This window comes from Macrobrachium rosenbergii, chromosome 27, assembly GCF_040412425.1.
Source record: "Macrobrachium rosenbergii isolate ZJJX-2024 chromosome 27, ASM4041242v1, whole genome shotgun sequence".
Taxonomy (NCBI): domain Eukaryota; kingdom Metazoa; phylum Arthropoda; class Malacostraca; order Decapoda; family Palaemonidae; genus Macrobrachium; species Macrobrachium rosenbergii.
Genome location: NC_089767.1, coordinates 30260803 through 30276282, shown reverse-complemented (window position 1 = coordinate 30276282; position 15480 = coordinate 30260803). Strand labels below are relative to the sequence as shown.

The 15480-nt window shown below is 35.3% G+C and overlaps 1 protein-coding gene across 8 annotated transcripts in view; it reads left to right on the top strand.

Annotated features, from left to right (window-relative positions):
- mre11 (double strand break repair nuclease mre11) overlaps positions 1 to 15480 on the top strand; it is a 52482-nt gene that overhangs the window by 20700 nt on the left and 16302 nt on the right. For 3 of the 8 annotated variants that reach the window (XM_067129206.1, XM_067129210.1, XM_067129207.1), the window contains exons 2-12: positions 4298 to 4389; positions 4744 to 4906; positions 6278 to 6417; positions 6680 to 6870; positions 8828 to 9035; positions 9747 to 9880; positions 10543 to 10654; positions 11159 to 11376; positions 12070 to 12218; positions 12350 to 12485; positions 14356 to 14468. In XM_067129206.1, coding sequence (XP_066985307.1) covers positions 4298 to 4389; positions 4744 to 4906; positions 6278 to 6417; positions 6680 to 6870; positions 8828 to 9035; positions 9747 to 9880; positions 10543 to 10654; positions 11159 to 11376; positions 12070 to 12218; positions 12350 to 12485; positions 14356 to 14468 — 1656 coding nt within the window. Of the gene's footprint in view, positions 1 to 482; positions 688 to 780; positions 1390 to 4297; positions 4390 to 4743; positions 4907 to 6277; positions 6418 to 6679; positions 6871 to 8827; positions 9036 to 9746; positions 9881 to 10542; positions 10655 to 11158; positions 11377 to 12069; positions 12219 to 12349; positions 12486 to 14355; positions 14469 to 15480 lie in introns of those variants that run through there. The other 5 variants (XM_067129208.1, XM_067129211.1, XM_067129213.1 and 2 more) reach the window with 4 other exon arrangements.

Below are 15480 nucleotides of genomic sequence, written 5' to 3'. Positions count from 1 at the left end.
CATGAAGTCTACCCGACAAAATGGGTATAACAAAAATACAGATTCAAAATGTGTATATATCCAGTGTATAATATGTTCCAACACATATAAGACTCGGATAAGAAAAATACGTTTTGTTACGTACTATATTCTCTTGCTTTTCTGGTCAATTATCATTTATCATTTATAGCAGCTGGCGTCAGAATTTGTCTTTGCATAAAACTACAGATTTCTGTGTACTTGGTATGTTATAAAGAATCCATGCTATAGTTATCTTCTCTCTACCAAGCCATTTGTATTAATTTATAACACGCACGCAGGCACAAACACACACACATATTTTTGCAAATGCCAAGCCCGTATAAACCTGGATCGTTTTAAGACCATAATTAAATTCATGTTGTATCTTCGTCAGGAAGGTGAAGATAAACTATTACCGAATACATTAATTTTCGCAATTCTGCCTAGAGAAAAAAATAAAACAAATGAGTTCATAAAAAAATATAAGGTATCATGGGTAAACAAGCACAATCAAAGGCAACCAGAGTGAACGGGAGAGCTGTTTTAAAGACGTTTACCATGATCTACTACTACTTGACAACTTTTTGACCCGCCAACTGTGGTCAAAGACGAGAGTCTGTTTACTAATTTGACAGTGTATTTCAGATAACGTTATTATTTATACCTGACAGTCCTTTATTAGGTAAGGTGGGGTACTCTGGTAACGAGTGTTTCTGTTTTAAGTGATGTTGTGGTTTGATAAGAGGCTAAATTAGTTACTAAATCAAAAGCTATCTGTTCAGTGCTGGACTCGTGTCCGATAATGGCCTTCCTTGTCGGAACTTGTATCCGACGTAAGGTCCACAGTATTACTGAATAGAGATACATTAATGTTTACACTATTAAAGTTCAGTCAACAGGTTGTGAAATTTTGTTATTCTGTGAAAGTTTTTTTAAGTAATTCTGGCAAATTTAAGGTAAAACTGAAGACTTCCACCGCGGTCTGGCCCCCGCCCGCCAGTCGCTGACCTTGATTTTTACTGCCTTTTCTTTATGTTTTTCTTTATGTTCATGTCTCTTGCTTATGTTTTTGGGAATTGTAAGTATTAGCTCCGCGCCTGTTTTTACCTTGGAACCTGGTTTTTTCTACACTTAAGGGCTTCTGATACTGGCGGTGCATTTGTTTGTTCTCAGCCAAATGGAATGTCCCTTTGCTGTGTTTGGCACTGGCCTGGGGGCCCCGGTACCCATACGTTAACAAGTTATTGCACTTGCCAGACAGGATATGAACCGTTCCAAACAGACGTACTCTTGCTCTGTCTTGTGAAGATCGTGTATGGAAACCCCTTGTTGGATGGACGTCAGAGGTTAATTACGGGTTAATTACATTTGTGCAACAAAAATTTGAAGGTAAATCCATATTAAGCAACCAGAAAACTGTAGAAAAAGTCAAGTTAGAAGAAAATCACCGCCACAGAGCTACTACTTAGATCTACCATGTTTTTTATATTTACTTTTTTTTTATGTTTTCTGCATTCATCCCAAGGGTCTGGTATAAAACATGGTGTCCAAATTGCACATTAACTGGTAGTTACTGAACCATTCACATCGGACATGCTAAGTTAAGCCGCTACACCCTGGTTGAATCCCTAACCCCTACTCCCTAGGCATGTAGGCTATCCGAGCCCTTTGTTGGCCGAGTCGGTTGAGCTTTAGACCGTCATTCGATGGGCCGGAGTTCAATTCCCGCCGCCAGCTGATGAAGAGTTAGAGGAATTTATTTCTGGTGATAGAAATTCATTTCTCGCTATAATGTGGTTCGGATTCCACAATAAGCTGTAGGTCCTGTTGCTAAGTAACCAATTGGTTCTTAGCCACGTAAAATAAGTCTAATCCTTCGGGCCAGTCCTAGGAGAGCTATTAATCAGCTCAGTGGTCTGGTAAAACTAAGGTATACTTAACTTGTAGGCTATTTGACATAATGGGGAAAAAAGTTAAGTATACCTTAGTTTAACCAGACCACTGAGCTGATTAACAGCGCTCCTAGGGCTGGCCCGAAGGATTAGACTTATTTTACGTGGCTAAGAATCAATTGGTTACCTAGCAACGGGACCTACAGCTTATTTTGGAATCTGAACCACATTATACAGAGAAATGAATTTCTATCAACAGAAATAAATTCCTCTAATTCTTCATTGGCCAGCCGGAGAGTTGAACACAGGCCCAGCAGAGTGCTAGCCGAGTATGATATCGACCCATCCAAAGAGGAACTTACACGTCAGAAATTTAATTGTCTCGACATTGCCTCTTAACACGTAAAAACAAACAAAAAAACAATGCAAACAGTTGGAAAGAGTAATGTTTTAGTACAAGGTCTAAACTATGCAACATTGCACATGCTCAGGTTTAAAGTAATAGGCCTACTATAAGCTGCACCTGCTGTACAGATAGGAAGAGCTAGGCCTATTGGTACAAACAATAATTAATTGTCATCAAAATAAAAAAGTATATTATAACAGCTATCTGATATGTCTTAGATCAGTGGTTCTTAACTTTTTTTTTTTTTTTTTTTTTTTACTAAGCCCCCTCTAAGAGTTGGTCCTTTCTTCCACACCCTCCTTGCATCTATGAGTAAAATTCCCTCTCACATTTAAAGGAAAATAAAAAAAAGAGAAAGAGAAGGGGTTTTGAGGGATAGGGAGGGAGGTAAATAATTACGAAACATGGGTAGCCCAACAAGTCTAACCAGAGTAATATACTATAGGAAACTAATGTTATAAGGTGATACTTTTGCTTTTTTTCATAAGTTACTAAATATTAGTTCCTCACTCGTGTTAAGAGATTAACAAATATAATTAGAGAATTTTAAATTTTTCCCTAGGGCCCATACCTCTTCCCCTGGAAATTGCTGATGCCCCCCTCTAGGGGGCCATGCACCCCATATTGAGAACCACTGTCTTAGACCATTGGTATCTCAGAAATTTTTTTTATAAAAGAAAAATTTTTAAAAATATAGCCTGAGGAAACATTAATGTGTGCTGAATATTTTTGTTAGACTAGGCCTAATACATGTTATGGTAAAAGTTATGCCACTTTTAATAACACAAACCCTAGGCCTATGACAAATTAATTTCTTGCCATTTGGATACTATGCAGATAGAGGGGTCACAGCTAGGCTATATTTTTGTTGGTTTGCTTCCTTGTGAAACTCTAACAAATAAAAGTTATTCTGCAGGCTCTAAACCACTCAAAAGTCAACTCACCTGTTGTATTTCTGTCAGTTTGGTGAGCCCCAATTTTTTCCGTTGAAAGTAATTTTTTTAAAATTTTGCTTATGTAAATGGTTGCACAGCACTGTTCTCTAGTCGTTCTTAAGGAGACTGCATTCTTTCCCAAAGGTTTATTCTGGGATTTTGGTTTATTCCTTTGAATGTAAATTTTTTTTGTCCCCACAAAAAACCTTATGTTTTTGGCTTTTTATGGCTGAATTTTCATCACATAGCCGTGACCCTTGTATTTATCTATCCGTGATCAGTGGGTGTAAGTTTCTGTTCAAACATGTGGTGTGGCCTAGGCTACCCTTTAATTGTAGTAGGTATTTCAGAGGGAATATGACTTAACCGGGGGGGTGGGTCACTTTCTGGTGCCTTAGATATATACAGAAGTATAACTTATTTTATGATGGCTTCTTCTGCAGCTAACTTATTATGAAGATCATATCCTTGGTCAGTTATTATACAGTTTAAATTGTAGTTTTCTCTGACACAGCTTATTCAAATTGTGCATCTAAATTAGGGCTATTCTGTGCTGTACCACAAATTTAGTTAATCTCGAATTGCAAGGTGGAGCTTTGAAGAAGGAATTCCATATTTGCACTTCTTGATTGTATTGCTCAGTCACTTTTTATGGTAAACCACAGTTTATAATTCATGTTGGTGTGAAAGTACATCAACATATTCACTACATTTATGTTATTCTATTAAAATTACTTATCATGTCTGTTTTTTCAAGGTTCATACAGTCAGGTTAAAAATTAAAAAAGTTGAATACATTAGATATTCAATGAATATAAATATTTGCTTTTGTTGCATAATGGATTACTCTACAGTATTCAATTTGAGTGAGCAGAAGTTTAATTTTATACAGTAGTATAAAAACAGTAGTGAAATTGACATGCAGTATTTACTATTTTTTGTGTATACAGTATGCCGTCTATATAGGACATACAGTAGGACATAGGATTTTGCAGTATATGAATCTGTTGAAAGTAGTTTTAATATCTAATGTTCATTGTTCTGAAAGCGATCTTATGTTCCAGGTTTGAAATGGGGGCAACAGCTGAAGACAGCTTTAGAATCCTAATCGCAACAGATAATCACCTGGGATATAATGAAAGAGATACTGAAAGGGGTGAGTTGAATAAATTTAAAACTAAAAATTAATGAGTGTTGCAGTGTTTAACCCAGTTGTATAAGAGCTTATATTACATTGACTTATATTACATAGTGTAGCACTGACCAATGTGGACCTGTTTATTTCTAGAAACATCAATAAATATAAAAGTATTTAAAGTAGTGTTATGTTATAGGTTGAGGTTGTGATGTACACAATTAACTTAACAGAATTGGATTTATTTACCAGATATAATCAACTTGAAACACACTACAATATTTTGGTCCATTCTACCCCAGTTATATAAATGTTTATTACAGTATTAGCATAATTGAACATAAAGGTTAAAATTGTAAGTGCCAAATGTTTCAGGTGATGACAGTTTTGAAACCTTTGAAGAAATATTAGAGTTGGCAGTTGAGAAGGAGGTGGACATGATTTTGCTGGGAGGTGACCTTTTTCATGAAAATAAACCATCGCGACAGTGCTTGGTTCGTTGCATGGACCTTTTGAGAAAATATACTTTTGGTGACAGGTGGGTTTTACACTTTTTCTTAGCATTTGGGTAATGAAACAACTGTTTGGCTGTCAAATGTTGATGCTTTTGTATTCTCTGCATAGGATTTAATAGCCCTTGCTTTATGAAGGGAACACCCGATGCACATATACAGTATTTAGCGATAGAAGGTTAGATATTACATTTAATTATATAGATATTTTTTGTGGTCAAGTCAACAGATACCAAGCTCAGCCCAATGTTGGTAACCCATCTATCTCCTATGTGGTGGGCTTATGACCATTGTGGATACAAAATCTAGCATTGTTGAGATGTCATGAATATTGACCTATTTTTATAGATATTCACTTGCTTGGTTAAAGTATATAAGCCTTTGTCTTGTACTAGGAGTTCCTTATAAGTGCAAGTCGGTGTAGTCAATGAAGCTTATTAACAAGGCAGTTGTAGATGGGTTTGGTGAGTTGGAGAGGAAGGGTGATTTGATGAGGCACTGCTGGATAGCTGTTGTTTGTAACATACCCACGAGGCAACAAGAACCGCACTGATAATTTATGTTAATATCAATTAGTCACAGATGATTGAGGAAGCACTGAGGCACTGTGCTTACTGTGACCTATAGCATGCATAGTCAGAGTGCCTTACTTTGAAGAGCATAACTCTCTCAAAGATTGTAAGCAGAACCATGGTTGGTTGGTGACCCTCAGTGAGTAGCAGTAGGAAGCTGGGAGTCATCAGGAGAAACAGAACTGCTTAACCTACCTTCATCTGTCTCACTGACAAAAGGCTTGTGAACTTTGGAACATTTAACAAGAAATATATATATATACAGTAAACCCCCCATATTCGCGTTCTCATGGTTCGCGGACTCATGCATTCACGGGTTTTCTCTGTGGAACATATCTAGCCATCATTCGCGGAAAATTCGCCTATTCGCGGTATTTTTCACTGAGAAATATTCACTAATTACTGTATTTTCATATAATTTTCATGACTAAATGCACTTTTTGTGATAAAACTATTAAAATACTCAGGTATAAGCATTTTTACAGGGTTTTTCTTGGTTTAAGCTATCAAAATGGGCAGTTCTAAGTGTTTTTAGAGGGGTTTTAAGCATTCGCAGATTTGACCTATTCGCGGGGGTGTGTGGGATGCATCCCCCGCAAATACGGGACATTCACTGTACATATGATTATTGGGGGTGATAAATATGAATTACTATAATGATGGGTAGGCATTAATGGATAATTAAATGTAAGAGGGTTTTATCTGAAATAGATTATTTTGAACTATAGATTTTTATATAATATCCAGTCACTACATATACATAATAAAATCCATCTTATCTGCATTTTCATTAATTGGTGATAATTTTTACTTTTTATATTACAGGCCTGTATTATTTGATTTTGTGAGTGACCCTGTAGAAAACTTCAAACATGCCAAAAATCCTATAGTTAACTATCAGGATCCAAACTTGAATGTGTCAATCCCTGTATTTTCCATCCATGGTAATCATGATGACCCATCAGGTAAGTGGATATTGTGTATATTTAAGTATATTTCATGATCGTTCTCCTTACCATTTACTGGCACCCTTATTATTAGCAGAAGGGTTTAAAGGCCAATAGAGGCCTCCTGATGCCTTATGCCCTGCCCTTTGCATGGGCAGTCATATGTTCATAGATTGATACATCATACTAAACATTATTTCATGAAATCGTTGGTAGATTAGTCAGTATCATAAATTATATTACTCTGGGTGTATTATAATTTTCTTTCATTTTCCTTTAGGTATGGGTCAGTTTTGTGCCTTGGAGATGCTATCAACAGCTGGTCTTGTTAATTACTTTGGTCGCACCACAGATCTTAATGACATCAGTATATCACCAATTTTGCTGGAGAAAGGGCGAACCAAATTGGCCTTGTATGGTCTTTCATCAGTTAAGGATGAGAGATTGTTTAGATTGTTTGGAAATGACAAGGTACAGTGAAAAAGTTTTTGCTGCCTCATATTTGTATTTGAATAAATGTTTCTGGTTTGTTACTGTTAAGACTATTATACTTGGACAGTTGACAGACAAGTAGCTTTATTTACATTAATGATCAAGGGTGTTCTGTGGGTTTCATGTGGGTAAGGGATATCCTTGTAGAAGAAATCTGGTGTTTCACCTCAAAAAGTGTATTACACAGGGGGGTCAGTTGTAGTTGCATACAATAATGTTCTCATTTTATCTTGAATTTGTTTCATAACTCATTACTTTTACATAGCCTAATTGTCCACCAGAAAAGGAGAAATTTTTATTGATTCTTTGTTTCAAGAGTTTTTTCTGGCACAGGGTACTAGCATTTGTGATATGTTGCAATATGTTTCTTATTTTCAATGAAAAATTATCAGTCATTTTGAATTACTACCAGCCAGTGTTTGACCCTAGACTGTTGTAGTTTTGGCAGTTTCTGTGAGTGTGCAGCATGAATATTTCAGTTTTTCAGCCATAATTTTTATTTAGAGTATTTTTTTTTTCATTAATATGACGGTTTTAATTTTCTTACTTTTTTTTAAGTGCAAGTATGTACAGTAAGTGGTTGTATTTTTTTACAATGGAAGAATGTGTGTAAGAGTAATCATATGTTTTCACATCAAATCTTACCTTTTTGCCTTTATATAAAGGTGTTATAGATGTTACAAGTGAAATGGGGAGGTGTTTTCTATAACTATTTTCCTTGGTATTTTTGGTTGAGGGTATATAATGATCTCCCTAGCTGCATGTACTGCACATATATTTGTATAGTTAATTTGATTGTCAGCAGTATCCCTTGCTAATTCTAGATATAAGATAAGTGTTTTTCATTTTACTGACATTTGTTTGTTATGCCAGATATTTAACTTTGATATATTCATGATGTTATGCGTGGACTGATGCTCTAATTGTCTCAAGTGCTGAATGGCATCAGTACTTGGCTTTACTATATCCAGATTTTCATAAGTGAAATCAACATTTTCAGCAGTAAAACATAAGTTTACCCAATTAGGATGTTATATAATAATTATGTGTGTCAGAATGGTGCAGCATAATATGTTATCTGGTAGTTTTCAAGAATTGCTTGTTCTTTGTTGTGCTATGGGTACAGTATATTGACATACAGGTGAGCTTTGATTTGTTATATATCAGAGTGGTTGTAGCACTACCAGGAGTTGTTTCCAGATTTATTCAAATCTTTGGCAGGATTGTTCTGAGTGTGTAGAACTTTGCGTAGCAAAATAGATATATTGCAAATTAACAGGTAAGTAAATAAAAATAATTATATAAAGAATCTGCAAATAATGAAAACGATAATATATAAAAAACAAATAATGTACTTAAACAACTACTAATACACAGTGCAAAGATAACGATAAATACATAGGTGAAAAAAAATGAAAATAAGAACATAAATAAAGATAACCCTTTTTTCATTACTGGACAGCCAGCCCATTCTATTTAGGTATCCACTTCCCTTATTGGTTGAGGTTGCTGAAATGTAATATTTCTGAACTTAAAATTCAACAAGAGCATCTTTAACAATTTTAAGGAATTGTTTTCCGGCCCAAATCCTAACACCCTGTAAAAGCTTGATTCATAGTTTATGGTTTAAGTACTTATTGACTTCCATATGTATGCCATGTAACACCAGTTAGCCTTGGCCCACATTCCAGTCACTTGTGCTTATTGTGACTCAGTCAGTCCTCTTTTGCCTTTGGCTTGAGTTTTAGGTATACAGTAAACAGTGATCTGCATATGACAAAATATTAGAGGTCATGGAAATTATAGACATTTTGATAGATCTTTGAGGCTATATGGATTTTTTTTGTCATTGATGTATGGTCTGTGGCTTATGATAATTTTTTAATTTTTTATCTCCTAGGTTATTTATGTAATTAAAATTGTTTTCATTCGCCAGGTAAAAATGCTTCGACCTTTGGAAGCCATGGATGACTGGTTTAATATCTTTGTTTTACATCAGAATCATACTAAGCATGGTATGACTAATTACATACCAGAGTCATTTTTGGATCCATTTCTCGATCTTGTCATTTGGGGCCATGAACATGAATGTCTAATTGATCCTCGCCAGAGTGCTGATGATTCATTTTTTGTTGTGCAGCCAGGTGAGTTATGCTAATTAAGGTCTAGGGAAGACCTTTCACTGGAGTATAAGATTTAGTAATGAGAAACCATTTATTAGCTAATTAAAGTGTTCCAAGAGGGCAATAGCTCATTTGATAGCTGTAGTGGAGAGCTTTCATTGTTTTACTTGTTAGTTGTGTGAAGAGCGGTAGCTCTTTAGTTAGTCAGTCCCCAGACTCCTAGCACCTTGATGTATGATGGAACACTTCAGGGTTTTCTCTGAACTAAATCAAACTTTCATACCATTTCTCCCACTCCATTTACCCTTCTGATAGGATGGACTGTTGGTTGACAACACAAAATTGTATTTGATCAAGATCTGGACTAATTATAGAACTAGAGGGGAAAAGCATTCATGAAACCTTGCCTCAGTGCTGTGTCTGAAGTTTATGGACTGACTAAAGAAATAAATGATGCATGATAATGTTAAAATGTCACATGCTCTTACTATTGCTTACTGAAAATGTTTTGATATTGCAGTCATCTTGGTAAACTCACACTTTTCTCTGCACTATATTCATATAGTGCTTTGCATATATTATTTTATCATTTTGATATATAGAAAGTGCATTCATATATCTTGGCTTCCAATGCACAAAATTAATGCTTCATATTAAAATTAATGCTAAGTATGTCCCATACATTTGCATCCTACAGATATATAGCTAATTGTACATCAAATGATTTGACAGGCAGTTCAGTTGCAACATCTTTATGTGCTGGTGAATCAGTGGAAAAACACGTTGCCATTTTAGAAGTGACTCATGACAAGAAATTCAAAGTGGATAAGTTTAAGTTGAAGACTGTGAGGCCCTTTGTTTTTGAGGTAAGTTTGGGAGTTCTTTTCCTTTTTAAAGACTTAAAGTTTTAGAAGCTTTTTTACTTTTTTTTTTTTTAACGTACTGAGACTGCTTTTAACCGTTAGGTCGTATCAGAATAAAAAAAATATTTTGAGATCAAATATTTTTTATTCATCTGCATTTGTAAATCAAATAGACGAAAATTGCAGTATATGAAAGTAAGACTATACAGTAGTTATTTATGATATATATTGCTGTGCCGAGATGAACCAGGGTAAGACATTGAAACTACTGTATATATGAAAGATTTTGAGTGTACAGTTTCTTTGTCCTCACAAATAAGCAATAAGCAGAAAGTACTTATGATTGATGCTTTCTAACTACCATCCCACAGATGCTATCTGTTTGGCAAAGAGTTATCACTTGATTGTTTTATTGCCCTGGCAAAGCAATGAATGAATGATGGTGAAATGAATGATTAGTGACAATTAGAAATAGAGCATTCATGTAAACACTGTTGATCAGTAAGGATCTGGGCCACAGGAATGAATCAGCAGTTGACTGGTACCTCTGCTCTACTTTTGACAGTTAAGAAATAGATTGAAGTGCCTAGGGCCTTTGAAACTCAAGAATGTATGCTAATTATTAACAGTAGGTTTGTAAAGAAACAAATTTTTTTCTGTTGAAGGACCTGAGTTTAGGTGATCACGGACTTGGTGAAAAAGGTGAAATTGTCGTGAAACGCTTTGTTGAAAACCATGTTCGGGAGATGCTGAAGAAAGCTGAAGGACTACTCACAGGTACTGTATTAAAATTCCTCTTTTATAAGATTAATACCCATTGGTTGATTTTTTTTTTTAGCATGGGACCAGTTTTTAGAAGGCATTTTTCAATGAAACAAAAGGTCCACACAATATAAGTACAGTAGTAAAAGAACAAGACAAATCATAATTACAGTACTTATCAGACAGCAAGTTTTGAAGAAACACCAAATTTCAGTCACAGAGGGGGTAGCATCATTGTAACTGAGTATGTCTGCAAATGGCAGTAGACTGTTGGAACCCTTATAGTGCTCAGCACACAACAAATTCAAGATTGTAGTCAGTCAGCATGTTTTCAAATTGCATAAGTAAATCAAGGGCTGGCTGAATGTTCGTTTTTATGCAAGCTCTCTTAACTTAAGTCTGCTGCTAGATGGCTGGCTACCTTAGAATAAACAAAGAAGTATAGATGTATTTGTAAGTATTACATCAAAATTTGTTTTGTACTGCACTGGTAATTAAAATTGATGTATTCTGTTTCAGGTCATCCTCGGCAACCCAAAAAACCTTTGATAAGGTTGAGAGTTGAATATAGTCATGAAGATCAAATGTTTAACACTGTTAGGTTTGGTCATATGTTTGAAGAGCTTCTGGCCAACCCAAATGACATGATCTTGTTCAAGAAAGAAGTCCAGCAGAAGAAGAAGAAGGTTGAAAGTGGTGTAGATGATGAAAACATGGATGCCTTATTCGAAGTAACAGTGAGTGTTTTGTTTTATGTTACATTTACTATCATGCTTGTCATATATAAGGGATAAGAGATATGATTGCAGATACTTGTGATATAAAGGATGTTGGGTATCTTGTGGCATAGGAGTTATGTTCTATCCAACAAGGATTACTGGTTGCTTTCTCTGTTGGTCATGCAGATTGTAAATTTTCAGAGCCTCATAAGCTTGGTGGCAATGGTGTGACAATGGCTAAACTTTGATGTTGTTGTAAAACTTCATTGCAAAGAAAATCCTACATCCTTATCTGTCTATAGTGATTTGATTGGATGAGTTTTTGCTTAAGAGACAGATATTTAGATTTATTTTGACTCATTTGAATCCAGTTTATGAGAATTGTGAAGAAAAAATTGTCTCAGGAGCTTAAATGGTATTCTTTGTTCATGCACAAGACTGGCAGTCACAGTACTTTGAGATTAGCTCATATAAGACTTGTTTATACCCTGTTCTTGTAATTTACCAGTATGCATAATTTCATTGTGCAATTCAGTATATGCCATTATTGCTCATTAATATTTGATAACTTAACTTTTGTTTACAGTACTTCTTGTAGTAATTTGTTTAAACATTGATGTTACTTGCTAAAGATGTAGAGCAATTTTCCAGAAAAGTGTTAGATTTTGAGAGTAAATAGCTGATGAAATTTTCCTTTGTGAAAATATGTAGACCAGAGTGGAAGACCTTGTAAAGAAGTACTTTGATGAAATGGAAGATGATAATCGTCAGCTGTCTCTTTTAACTGAGAGAGGTTTGGCTCTTAGTGTCCAGTCTTACATTGAAAAGGAGGATAGCAGTGCATTAGTTGATATTGTCAAGTAAGTTTGTCTCATTAAAAGTTTTTGTTTTTTGTTGACTTCTTAGTGACCAGATGTTGCATTATTGTAAAAATAAGCATAATTGTTTTGTATAATGCTCCACTGTTAAATTGTTTTCCCTTAACATTCAGGCATCAAATTAAAAAGACCCGGAAATACCTAATCGAAGCAGATGTGGAACCAGAGGATGAACAAGTACTTCAAAAGATTCAAGAATACAGAGATGAACGTTTACAGAGAAAGAAAGCAGAGGAATTAGAAGATGAGGTATGTATTGCTCTGCAGATACAGGCAGTCCCGGGTTTACAACGGGGGTTCCGTTCCTACGCCGTGTTGTAAGCCGAAAATCGTCGTAAACTGAAAAATCGTCGAAAATCGTCAAAAATCTTAAGAAAACCTTATTTTAATGTTTTGGGTGTATTGGAAATGTTGTAAACTGCATTTTTATTAAGTTTGTCATCTAAAAAACCTCTAAATTTTTATTATTCTGCCATTTTGGAGCCATATTTCTTCCATTGGACTGACATCATGACCCCGGAACATGAGCCATAAACGGGAAATAATTTCTGATGAATATATTTGAAAAGCGTCGTAACCTCAGAATGTCATAAGCTGGACCTGTCGTAACCTGGGGACTATCTGTAAAGTCTGAATTTTAAAATGCTAGTATTTACTTTTGACTTAAAAAGATCATAAGTAAGCTGGATTTTGTATGTGGATAAAATTCATCTTGGAAATGAATACTGTAATATGTACTGTATTTATGGATTGTTACATGAGGAATACTTTTTAATGCATTGAGATGTATATGACTGTATGCACTTAGCCATGTGAAAGAATGGTGGGTTAAAGAAGAAATAAACACCATGAACATAACACATGGACATATTCTTGTTTTAAATGTGCTTTATAAAAAGAATTAACCTGTTCAGCAGTAATGAGTTGTCCTCTCCAATCCTCATATGCATAGAAAATATAGGCATCTTAGGTGCATATTATAAGTCTTAATGTTTTGATATGGATTAAGGACATATAGTATACTTAAAGGTGGAAGGCTCAGCCAAAAAGTATTGTACTTTTTCTTCTCTGTTATTATTTTCCCTTCTCTTATGTGCTATAATTAATATGTGAATAACACAGTAGTACATCTCCAGGTAAGACATGAACAGTAACAAAATATGGAATGTCAGCTTAAAGTCCAATGCAGTGCATGGGACATGTCACCTTCAATTATACTAGTACTCTAGTCTTATTGTAAGGTTAACTTTTAAAAATAAATGAGCGAACATCACATAACATCTGTAGGCTATCAAAATAAAGAAAAAGCTTCCTAAAGAAAAATCCAGCAATCAGAAGTGATAATGGTATGAAAATTTTGTAATTTATAATGTTTCTGTAACTATTGAAATAGGTTTTGCTAAACACTCTATGAATATATATTGTGAAAGGTTAACTTGCCTTAAGATTAACAGTAGTTGGGTGGGGTAAAAGACTATGGGGAGAGAAGGTAAGATAGTCTCTGCCCATTGGAAGGGAGACTAAATCTCAGTCCTCATCAGGAGGCAGTGAAGAATGAAATGAGGACTATGATGATTATGGTTAGGTAGCAGATGGCAAAGACATTGGTGCTGCAGGATATAGATGATATTGGTAGTGAAGAGGATAGCCATGTCTGTACTGTACTAGAGATGGTGATCATTGATGATTTTTTTTTTTTTTAACGTTAGTTTAACCAGACCACTGAGTTAATATTAACTCTCCTAGGGCTGGCCCGAAGGATTAAACAAGCTATGATCATTGATGATGGTCCAGACAGTTGTGACTGATATGACGATAGTTGTTTTTGTTGTTGTGATAAGTAATATGGTTTAGACTGTTGTGTTCAATACAATGTGATTGGGGTGCAATGATGAAGGTTTTGAAGCAGGGGTAGTCTTCTGCTCTGCTGCTGAATGTACTTTTTACATCAGCTAGCTTGTCAGTCATGCTGTGAGTTTATGAGTATCAGCTATTTTACTGTCACGGTCATCTGCCAACAAATTAAAATTTGCAAAGCTAAATTGTGCGCTTTTGGTCAAGTTAGTATAAGCCTTAGTACTGATACTGTGGTATTATTTAATAAAGGTCACTCTTACAGGCAGCAGCTGTGCTTAATGACCCCAATAGGACGCGCTCTAAACATCGTATGGACAGCGATGATGATGAAATTGTAATTGATGAGATGGATGACAGCTCATCAAAACCAACAAGGTAAATAAGATTATGGTGTCTGTTATGCATTGATTGCTTGAGACTTACTATAAGTTGACATATTTTTCTTTATGATTAAATTCTGTATTGGAATGCTGTACAATTTAATGGAATACCTTGTCTTTTTTTTCTGCACTTTCTTTTTGTTTGAAGTAAACTTAGTTGTAAGAAAACTAAGATAACCAGAAAGAAAGTTTACAAGGGTAAAACCAAGTTTATGTTGACTAGACAGTGGGACTTTCTTTGACGCCTCAGTGAGTTGCTCATCCTTTTATGCATTCATTTCTATCCTGTCTCTTTCATCACCCTACTCATCCTTCTGAGCATCCTCAATTTTGACACATTCACTTATTTTCTTGTGTGTTCTTCGGTGGTGCTAACTTCTAGTTCATACAACTTTACATGCATAGTAGGACTTACCAGTGCCTAATGTACCTTGCCTTTCAACCTAATAGTGGCTATCTTAATGCAGACTATGCCTGATACCGCCTCCATTTATACCACCTGACTTGAATTTGAAGGTTAACCTTTTCATCCATGTTACCTACGGTCAATTATTGACCACATACCTAAACGCACTTGAAGTTTACTTCTCCCAGCCTTAAGTGTGGCTCGATGGTTATCATGCACCCCTTTTGTCATAATATACAGTCTGTTTGACTGATCATCTTTCTGGTCTGTAATACATATCTCCACATACCTTTCTCTCTAGTTACACTGTAGAATCTGTAATCAATTACACTGTAGAATCTGTAATGAAAATGATGTCATCAGTTTACAAAATATACAAAGGAAGCTCCTCCTTTATATCATCAGTCATTATATTCAGCACAATATTGAACAAGAATGGGCTCAGTGCTGACCTGTAATGCAGTCCTACTTGACCTGGAAGCTGCTAGTCATCCCTACAGTACTGTTCACAGTGGTGGTTACATTTCTGCATTTCACTAATTAGTGTCACATACTTTTCTGGTATGTTCTACTCCCTTAAACTTCTTCCTACTTCCTAAGT